The 11,223-nt window shown below is 41.5% G+C and overlaps 1 protein-coding gene across 1 annotated transcript in view; it reads right to left on the bottom strand.

The window, feature by feature from the left end:
• Nucleotides 1-2,699: 2,699 nt before the first annotated feature.
• Nucleotides 2,700-11,223, bottom strand: part of LOC103605563 (astrotactin-2-like) — a 108,684-nt gene continuing 100,160 nt past the window's right edge. Inside the window, exons 6-7 of the mRNA XM_008590175.1 lie at nt 4,257-4,390; nt 2,700-2,931 (exon numbers count right to left, since the gene is read on the bottom strand). Coding sequence (XP_008588397.1) covers nt 2,766-2,931; nt 4,257-4,390 — 300 coding nt within the window. The 3' untranslated portion in view covers nt 2,700-2,765. The remainder of the gene's footprint in view (nt 2,932-4,256; nt 4,391-11,223) is intronic.

The following is an 11,223-nucleotide window of genomic DNA, read 5'->3' on the forward strand; positions in this document are numbered from 1 at the left end:
CAAATTGGAAAGGAAGAAGTATAATTGTCTCTGTTTGCTGATTACGTGTTCTTATATTTAGGAAATTTTAGGAAGAACTGAGCTTTCCAACCCTGGAGGCATGTAAGCAGAGTATATTTGAATGGTGCACTGAAGTGCTAAATGGGAAGCAGGACTAGGTGATCTCTTAAGATACTTCCAACCCTGGAATTTTCTACTGATATTATAAGAGACACTTTGAGGTGATAAATGGAGTATGCCAAAGAAGTGGTAGAAAGAATGAATGCTCTATGTTGACAGGAGAGGTAGAAAACTTTATGCCAAAAGGGTCAAGAAGCCTTTGTAGAAGAAGCAACACTGGAGTTTTGATGCAGGTGCTGCACAGTATATAAGAGCAAGCACTGGGCTGGGAAACACCTGGTTGTAAAGCCTGGCTCTGCCAGGCACTGATTGTGTGACTTCAGCAAATTTACATACTTCTTTGGGATTACAAGGTTGGCAATTGTTCTTAACTTACAAGATGTTTTTCTTTGCTTTCTGGTTTTTGTTTGTTTGTTTGTTTGTTCTTTGATTCTGAAAAGAATGGTGTGCTATAGAGATGTGAAGCATTACTGTTAAGGTGCAAGCTCACCATTGGAGGACTTTCACTTTTCTTGGTGATCCATGGTCTATAAAACTCTGCTATTATAAAACAGTACTCCACAAAGGCAAACACACACACATGCACACACACACACACACACATGCAGACACACACAAAATATACACTCACCCATTTGGATACTGTCAAATCTCACCCACATAAAAATAATGAACACAAAACAAATGAACACAAAAACACATACACTTAAATTTGCACACACACACACACATACACAGACACATAGTCTTGCACAAACACATGTGAACCACACATATAGTCAACAGCATAAGAATTACTAAATCCAAAAGATGAGGAAAAGCCAGCTGCCCAGTTGCTGTTCCACGACCAGCCACTCTGTGAAAGCAAAGCTCACTCCAGCCTCCTTGTAGTGAAGGCTAATAATTTTATATTGTCACTGTATCCATTCTGCATGCAAGCTTAGCTTTCTCATGCCAGAGACAGTGTGCAGTCACCGTTGACACAGTTTCCAGTTCTACACCACACCGAAATGGCTCGAGCCAGTGGCAGACATAAGAACTTAGAGGTATCTCTCCCACCTAGTGGACTGGGCTCCCCACTTTCCAGCTGCTTCCTTTAAAGGAACCATTCAGCCATTTGCCTGCAAACTTAAAATGACCCATACCCTATCCTCCAGTACATGATGGTATTTTCTCTCCCATGCATTCCCTGACCTCCATGTATGTGCAGTATAGCCCCCAGGATGTGTAAGTACTAAAAACTCTTAAACTTCCATGTTGTGGTTGGTGTCATCAAAGCTGTGCAGTAATCCAAGCCCTGACTAAGAGGCCTCCTGGAAGGGACCCAGGCAGATTCTCTTTTATTCACACCTCTGGAGGCTGTTGGGAATAATAGCTACCAGCTAAGTTGATAGAATTTCATTCAAAACACCCCTTCAGCCAACAACATCGAATAAACCCAGTCCGCCAAGCACTCACCCTTCTTATGTCAACCATAATCTGGGCCTTTCTCTTTCTGACCTATTTCACATTCACAGCCTCATTTTACCACTTTCTTCACAATTTCAGAGGAAGCAAAGCAAAAATTGCTCAGAGAGGGAAGTGAGAATGGTAAGAGAAAGACAAGGTAGAGGGAAGGAGACAAGAAGAGGAAACAATTAAAGTCCTTTTATCCATTCATTTTTCATTCATTCAACAAATAATTGAATGCCAGACTTTATGGTAGGTGTTGGGAATTCAACCATGATTAATAAGCAAGTCATCTTTTCTCCTTAAGTTTATAATGTAATTGGGCAAATAATCAAGTAATTATAATTTTAAAATTATTTTAGTATTCTGGTCTTGGTTCAGGATTAAAATTGTGAATTTGATGGGATATCACTAGCTCAATAATCTTGAGCTCATCTCAATTTTCTAACCTGTGAAATGGGCACAATAAATACCAACCCTCCTAAAGTTGGGAGGATTCAGGGAGATGTTGAACAAAGTACTTATCTTAGTGCCTGGTATAGGAAGTAGATGCCCAATGTTTTCTGATTGGAAAAAAAAAAAAAAAAAAACTACTGAATGCAAGTCTTGGAAGAGAGCAGAGACTGTAAGCCCCCACTACAGATCACAGGTGAATGCTTAGCTTCTTGGCAGTGTCAGGGATTTAGAACAACTTAAAGATAAAATTCTGAGTTATAACCAAAGGTAGCCCTCTTAGAAGCCACCTTTTTCAAATGTTCCTGCATGCTTGAATCATTACCAATTCTCTCTTCTCCAGCACCAGTTAATGAAGACTATCTCAGTACATCTCAATAGAAAAGACAATTGTTTGAATTTCCTCATCGCAGTTTCAGAGATACTATATTTACAGACCAAGGCCTTCAAACATGAGACCTGTAGGCCTTCCCAAATAAAGAAAGGTCAAATCCTCTTCAGAATAAACTAACCCTTTGATAAATGATTTTGAAGGTTCAACTCAGAGAATCAGAAACTCTTTCCAACTACAATTTGCTATCTTTTCTTTCCCCAAATCATACAAAAATCACACAAAGATGAACACTGGAAAATCACTAAATAACGAAACCTCCCAAAGCCTTCCCAAGCCAGATGACACCGAATCTCCAAAGACATTAGAAAATCCCAGTTTCCCTCCTCTGTCATACTATCCCAACAAAGGGTTAAGTCATGCACCTACCTGTGTACAGGTCAGTGTCTGTGTATTCATCCACTTTCTTGTGTTGCAGAATATAGTCAGAGACCTTCGTTCCAATAGCTGGCTGAACATCCACCCACTCCAAGGAGACCACGGTGCTAGAGGGCTCCACTGTTGGTGACAGCCGCAGCCTACAGGGGTGACAGGGAAGGTTGCTTGTTTGCCAGCCAGCACTGGCTGGGGCCCAAAAGAGTCTGCATGTGTCAAGATGAAGCATAGATTTCAGCCTGGGTTCAAATCCTGGCTCCACCTACCACTTACACCTTGCATGGCCTTCGGTGACTAGTTTCACCTCACATGACCTCTGTTTCCTCATCCATGAAGTGAGACTATGAAGACCCACCTTTCCAGATTAGTGTGGAATTCAGTAAATTAATCTATGCACGCAATATGTGCTAAATGATAATTGATTAGTTTTCCATTCATTAAACTATATTCTCAGTGATGTTTCATTTTCAGTTAAATTGGCAGTGCTTTCAAACCCAGGAGCTTTCAATCTTTCTGCCATTCCCTTCAATCCCCCAATTTGTCAGTCAACTGTTTAATATCCTTAAGTCAATATTTTCTCAAAAGGATCAAGGATCCTGAATGAATCTTTTTGTAAAGCAAGAAAAACAAAACAAAACAGAACAAAATGATTGAAGGTTACATCGGGAATGATTCCTAGGTAGAATGAAGTATAATTTCCTCATTTCATAAAATGGGGAAAGTAAGGTCTAGAAAAGGGAAATGGTTTGCACAAAGTCACACAGCAAGTTGGGGACAGAACCATGATGGTAACTTTGTTTATCCCTAGCCCAGATCTTTTCTTTCTTTCCACTGTACCACCCTGTCTCTTCACCCCTCAAAGGTGTATGATAGGACTCTGTTTCCCAACATTGGCACCTGCCCACCTCTCCTATGCTCTACACAACACTTCTTCCTCTTAATCACTCTCTTCCAACCAAGATGAACTTCCTTTATTCCTCCAATGGGAATTTCCTGACCTTCTATAAATTGTCAGCTCCCTAAGTGCATGGACTGCACCTATCTTGTTCCTTGTTATATCTCCCAGGGCCTGACACGTAGCAGGTGTTTAAAGTTATTTATTGAATAAATGAATGACATGAAGCTCCTTATAAGAAGATATACACTTTCTTTATCTCAATAGCCCCAGTGCCCAACACAGGAACTGACAAGCCCAATAAACCTTTGCTAAATGGATGACTGAAGGAAGGAATGATGGACCGAGTGGCATCATTTAAAATAGCACCCACTGCCTATCAGCATCTACCCTTGCACCAAGCTTCTGTTCTGTCAAAGTTCCTTCCTTCCCAAAGAAGGAGGTAGTGGGCCCCAGAGGCTTCAGGAATCTGGTCTGGCATTACAGGAACAGAAGCAAGTCATAGGCTGGCAGGACAGGAGTGGGAGTTCATGAAAAGGGTTGACCAAAGGAAGTGGGGCCATACATACGTACACCGGCTGTGGAAGGGGGCTGCAGTTGGGGAGCCCACTGGTATCAAAGGCGCTGAGGTCACACCTGCACCAGTCATCGATCACGTCCCCTTTCCCTGAGCACCAGTAGGAACTCATCAGTGCACTCCTGAAGGCCTGGAATAAAGGAGGACAGAAGAGACAATAATAATGACAACTGTGGAGAGACTGAGAGTAATGGTGCATATGGCCATGGCAGTAGTCAACCAAGGCTTCAGAGAAGCCCCGCTAGGCACGGGACACCATCTCTTTCCTAAATCCCTAGCACCCTACCATCAGGTTCTCCCATCCTGTTCCATTACCTACCCAGCAGCCGGAATGATCATGGAGACACAATAGTAACAGCATCCATTAAGCACCTGCCCTGGGCCTGCTAGGCACAGGACACCATCTCTTTCCTAAATCCCTAGCACCCTACCATCAGGTCCTCCCATCCTGTTCCATTACCTACCCAGCAGCCAGAATGATCATGGAGACACAATAGTAACAGCATCCATTAAGCACCTGCCCTGGGCCTGGCTTACTACCTGTATGAACTTATCTAGTCTTCACAACAACCCCACGCAATAGATATTATTATTATCATCTTCCATTTTACAAATTGGCAAACTGAGGCAACAGAAAATAAGCACACACACTCACAGCTGGTAAGTGACACAGTTGGGAGCTGATCCAAGGCACTCTGGCCCCAGAGCCTGTTCTCTTAAACACTTTGCTACACCGCTTCTTATAGAAGTCTGACCATCTCACTGCTCTGCTTTACAACCTTCAGAGTCTTCCTACAGTCCTCAGGATAAAGTCTAAACTCCTTGTTCTATCTCCTGATCACCTGCCTAGTCTCATCTCTTACCACTCCCCTGATCTTCTTTGCACAGTAGCGTTCACTCTCATGCAACCATGAACATCTCCACCAACAGTGAATTCCTGTTTATATAAAGTGTGCTCTAAATCAGGAAATAGCAAACTGTTTCTATAAAGGGCCAGATAGTAAATATTTTTGGCTTTGCAGCCAGGTAGTCTCTGCCATAATTACTTAATACTGCCTTTGTAGCATAAAAGTGGCATTGACAATACTTTAAATGAATGGACATGGTTTTGTTCCAATAAAACTTTATTAACAAGGGCAGGAAGCAGATTGGGTCTGAGGGTCTGAGGGCCAGAGTTTGCTGACCTTTGCTGTAAATGATGATCAATATTTATTTAATTGCAATGTGCTTCACTGTCCTTTTTTTTTTTTTAAACATATCCTGTCTTCTGCCTAATATCCTCCTCTTTGCATTTCAATTCACTCTTTTGGTCTCAAATGAAGCATTCCTTTCTCTGGGAAAACCCACCCTGACTTTCTTAAGCCTGGGATCGTGCTCCTCTCCTGAATACCATAACAGGCTAGACCACTCTGACCGTTACATTTCCTTGCCTGTCTCACCCAGCAGACACTGATCCCCCCAAAGGCAAGGGCCAGACCTTATTCACATGAGGATTGTCATGGGAAATAACACAGTTATTCAGTCAATATTTAGTAAATAAATGAATGGGCACTGAAAAACTGATCATTAATATCCGGCAGTCAACAGAACTTGGAAGGCATTTCTTTGGTTCAGTTCAGGACAGGCTTCAAGTCTTACCTTCTACTTTCATCCCCTCCCTCAGGCTCAGGTGTGAAAGATACCTTCACCATGGTCTGGATGCTTGAGTGAATGGAGTGGTTAAGTCACTCCATTCACACTGACATTTCAAGGCATCGGGATTCAGAATGTATGAAAGCTCTCTTTAAAACTTAAGGATTCCAGAGAACATTGATCTCTTATTCCTTTGCCAGGTATGTGTTTGTCAGCTCTATGCATAGTGCAAGGTGCTTTAAGTGCATTAAAAGATGTAATCCTCACTACAGTCCTGAAATACAGATATTATGATCCCCATTTACAGATGAGAAAACTAGGAATCAGAGCAGTGAAACAATTTTCCCAAGATCACACAGCAAGGAAATGATAGAAGCGGAATCCCAACACAGATTTCTATGACTCCTAAGTGCAAGTATGTTCAGTTCGACCATGCAGAGTAGTGTGATTAACCCCAAGTAGAGTTGCCAGATTCAGTAAATAAAAATATAGGATGCCCACTTAAATTTCACTTATTTTTAGTATAAGTATATTCCATGAAATATTTGCATATAAAGTCTCTGGGGCAGGATCTGGCACACAGGAGGGGCGCTGTTCCTACTACGTGCCAGAACCNAGACTGAGAGTAATGGTGCATATGGCCATGGCAGTAGTCAACCAAGGCTTCAGAGAAGCCCCGCTAGGCACGGGACACCATCTCTTTCCTAAATCCCTAGCACCCTACCATCAGGTTCTCCCATCCTGTTCCATTACCTACCCAGCAGCCGGAATGATCATGGAGACACAATAGTAACAGCATCCATTAAGCACCTGCCCTGGGCCTGGCTTACTACCTGTATGAACTTATCTAGTCTTCACAACAACCCCGCGCAATAGATATTATTATTATCATCTTCCATTTTACAAATTGGCAAACTGAGGCAACAGAAAATAAGCACACACACTCACAGCTGGCAAGTGACACAGTTGGGAGCTGATCCAAGGCACTCTGGCCCCAGAGCCTGTTCTCTTAAACACTTTGCTACACCGCTTCTTATAGAAGTCTGACCATCTCACTGCTCTGCTTTACAACCTTCAGAGTCTTCCTACAGTCCTCAGGATAAAGTCTAAACTCCTTGTTCTATCTCCCTGATCACCTGCCTAGTCTCATCTCTTACCACTCCCCTGATCTTCTTTGCACAGTACCGTTCACTCTCATGCAACCATGAACATCTCCACCAACAGTAAATTCCTGTTTATATAAAGTGTGTTCTAAATCAGGAAATAGCAAACTGTTTCTATAAAGGGCCAGATAGTAAATATTTTTGGCTTTGCAGCCAGGTAGTCTCTGCCACAATTACTTAATACTGCCTTTGTAGCATAAAAGTGGCATTGACAATACTTTAAATGAATGGACATGGTTTTGTTCCAATAAAACTTTATTAACAAGGGCAGGAAGCAGATTGGGTCTGAGGGTCTGAGGGCCAGAGTTTGCTGACCTTTGCTGTAAATGATGATCAATATTTATTTAATTGCAATGTGCTTCACTGTCCTTTTTTTTTTTTTAAACATATCCTGTCTTCTGCCTAATATCCTCCTCTTTGCATTTCAATTCACTCTTTTGGTCTCAAATGAAGCATTCCTTTCTCTGGGAAAACCCACCCTGACTTTCTTAAGCCTGGGATCGTGCTCCTCTCCTGAATACCATAACAGGCTAGACCACTCTGACCGTTACATTTCCTTGCCTGTCTCACCCAGCAGACACTGATCCCCCCAAAGGCAAGGGCCAGACCTTATTCACATGAGGATTGTCATGGGAAATAACACAGTTATTCAGTCAATATTTAGTAAATAAATGAATGGGCACTGAAAAACTGATCATTAATATCCGGCAGTCAACAGAACTTGGAAGGCATTTCTTCGGTTCAGTTCAGGACAGGCTTCAAGTCTTACCTTCTACTTTCATCCCCTCCCTCAGGCTCAGGTGTGAAAGATACCTTCACCATGGTCTGGATGCTTGAGTGAATGGAGTGGTTAAGTCACTCCATTCACACTGACATTTCAAGGCATCGGGATTCAGAATGTATGAAAGCTCTCTTTAAAACTTAAGGATTCCAGAGAACATTGATCTCTTATTCCTTTGCCAGGTATGTGTTTGTCAGCTCTATGTGCTTGCTTGCTTGCTTTTTCCTTTATGTATTTTTTACTTTCTGTGTGCTTTTTAAATGAAAGTAGCATGCTGCTTATAAGCAAGAACTCCTGATTACTCAGATGTCACTTTTTCCAGCCTGCATTGTTCAAAGATTCAAGTATGCATGTTTGTGTAAAGTGGGTTTGTGGAGTCCCTCCTTAACTACCCAGAATATAGATCCAAAAGGAAAAGGTGTGTATAAAGAATGCTGTTATGTAAGCCTCCATAACATTTCTCCTGGAGATTTTGACAAGAAGACTCCAGTTACTCCTGTCATATGCTCTTACCCAAATCCTCTCCTAGGGATGAACAAATGATCTAATTTCACCTGAGTTACTCATAGAGACACAAAGAAATAAAAAAGATTTACAATAAAAGTTAATGTTCATGAAGCACCCAATTATATAGTGCAAGGTGCTTTAAGTGCATTAAAAGATGTAATCCTCACAACAGTCCTGAAATACAGATATTATGATCCCCATTTACAGATGAGAAAACTAGGAATCAAAGCAGTGAAACAATTTTCCCAAGATCACACAGCAAGGAAATGATAGAAGCGGAATCCCAACACAGATTTCTATGACTCCTAAGTGCAAGTACGTTCAGTTCGACCATGCAGAGCAGTGTGATTAACCCCAAGTAGAGTTGCCAGATTCAGTAAATAAAAATATAGGATGCCCACTTAAATTTCACTTCTTTTTAATATAAGTATATTCCATGAAATATTTGCATATGAAGTCTCTGGGGCAGGATCTGGCACACAGGAGGGGCGCTGTTCCTACTACGTGCCAGAACCTATGCTGGGAGCGAATGTCCGTTCTCTCTGCTACCAGCAGCAGAGGGAAGCACTCTCATGAGGACAGAAACCAGATGAGATGGCATTAAGTCATGCTGACTGCCCGACATTTTCTACCTCCATTTGCAGCTTTTCCCTTAGTGAAATCAATGTGCACGACTACTCATGGCTTAAGATTCTGTAACATCTCCAGCCAGTGGTAAGTAAAGGGCTTAATTATCACAGTGGTGAAATCCATGGCCATGGGTGAAAGTGACACAAATGGAAAGACTGCACTGGACTCCAGAAATGGGAGGAGACAGAACATCCTGTTTTGCTATGTGTGTGTGTTTTTGTTTGTGTGTGTGCATGTGTGCGTGTGTATGGTTTTTGTAATCAATAGGAGACTGAGCTTGTGGAAAACAAAACAGGAAATCTCTCTGGACTTTGTTAGTTTCACCATCCAGGCAGTTCTTGGGAAGAAATCCTGTCTGTGAGTCTCTACAACCACTGGCTCTTTCTCAAAACCCTGAGGAACAGAATGGGGACTAGTGCAAGAACCAGGCAAACATGGTCAGAACACAAACACACCCTGATAAAAGGCCGACATCAAACAGGGAGCGCTCATAAGGCAGCAGAAGCCAGCATTTTGTCAGCCCAGGATCACTCTTTCCTGACGTCTTCTGTCCTTGCAACACTCCATCCAGAGTCCAATTAGATCCCAGGGGAAAAGAATGATAGAATGTTCCAGCTTCACAAGACTCTGTAAATCATCTAATCTGTTTTACAGATGCAGATACAGTGGCCCAGAGAGGCTAGCTGGCTGGCCCAAGATGATCAAGCAACTGTGATGATATGACTCTATTCCTTCATTTAATGCTCAAAATTACCCTTTGAGATGGGTGTCCTATCCCCATTTACAGAGGAGCATGGAGCCAGGGAGGGACTTGAACTGAAGTCTGTTTAAATCCTGGCATCCTTGACCTTCCTAGGTCACACAGAATGATAAATGCCAAGATTTCATCCCAAATATCCTTTTCAGCTGCTTTGCTTGGCTGATGTGCTTGTGGGTGTGTGCGTGTGCATGCATGTGTTGTTTGTATGTGTTCTTTGTGTGTGTGTGTGTGTCTGTCTGTCTGTCTGTGTATGTTCTCAGAGGAAAAAGAAACCTTACATTGGAGGCATTGTTGACTCCTGGCTTTTGGTAAGTGGTAAGACCCCAAGAAAGAAATCCTGTACTTAATACAAGGGCTACATTAGCACAACCGTTGGTTTTCATAATAAAGAAAGTTTGCATTTTCACAACTTCTAAATGCTTCCAGCTTCTGGAAAATTAGCTAGCAAAACAAGCTGGGCAGGAGGAGAAAACAACCACAAAAATGTTAAGCAATCAAAATAAACTAGGATTTATTCCNAAGTGGTAAGACCCCAAGAAAGAAATCCTGTACTTAATACAAGGGCTACATTAGCACAACCATTGGTTTTCATAATAAAGAAAATTTGCATTTTCACAACTTCTAAATGCTTCCAGCTTCTGGCTAATTAGCTAGCAAAACAAGCCCGGCAGGAGGAGAAAACAACCACAAAAATGTTAAGCAATCAAAATAAACTAGGATTTATTCCTGACTCTATTGTTACTTTCCTATTTGAATCTGCATAAGTGATTTCTCTTTCTAAGCCTCAATTTCCCCAGATGCAAAAGGGGCAGAAGACGTATTTTCGAAAGTTTAGTTAAGTTCAATAAACATCCACTTCCTACTCCGTACCATGTGTGGTCTAAGAGCTAAGAAATACCATGTGCGGTCTAAGAGCTAAGAAAAGGGAAGAATATGACCCAGTTGCTAACTTCTAAGGATTCATGGTTTAATGGTAAAGACACACACACAATTACAATTACTACGGTTCAAATGCTATGAAGTAATAGATACAGGAGGTGTTGCAAATACAAAAGGAAGGGGTCGATCTAGCTCTAAAAATGATGACAATGTCTTAGGAATCTTGAACTTTGAGACTTGTGTTTGATTAAAGTATTTGAGACTATCTACATAGAATGTCACTAAGTCCATGAATTAAATTCTATATTCTGCACTTCCACTAACTGTACATTTTCCACTAAAACTTGAGTCTCATGTGCTGACACTAAGTCTGGATGACTCCAGAAAGATTCCCTAAAGTCCTCTCTCAGAGTCTAATAATTTTTATTATCTTCAATGTACCAAAAAGTTTGGTAATGTGTCTGTCCAACCCATACCAAATGAGGAATGGAAAGGCTTTCTAGAGATGAAATAATCCATTATCTTTTTTTTTTTTTTTTTTAAGTTCTGGCTTCATTTTAGGGCCTACCACAGTACCTAGCATACAACATAAGTCAGTCAACATTTATTAA

The sequence above is a fragment of the Galeopterus variegatus genome, unplaced genomic scaffold, assembly GCF_000696425.1.
Source record: "Galeopterus variegatus unplaced genomic scaffold, G_variegatus-3.0.2 Scaffold5907, whole genome shotgun sequence".
Classification (NCBI taxonomy): Eukaryota; Metazoa; Chordata; class Mammalia; order Dermoptera; family Cynocephalidae; genus Galeopterus; species Galeopterus variegatus.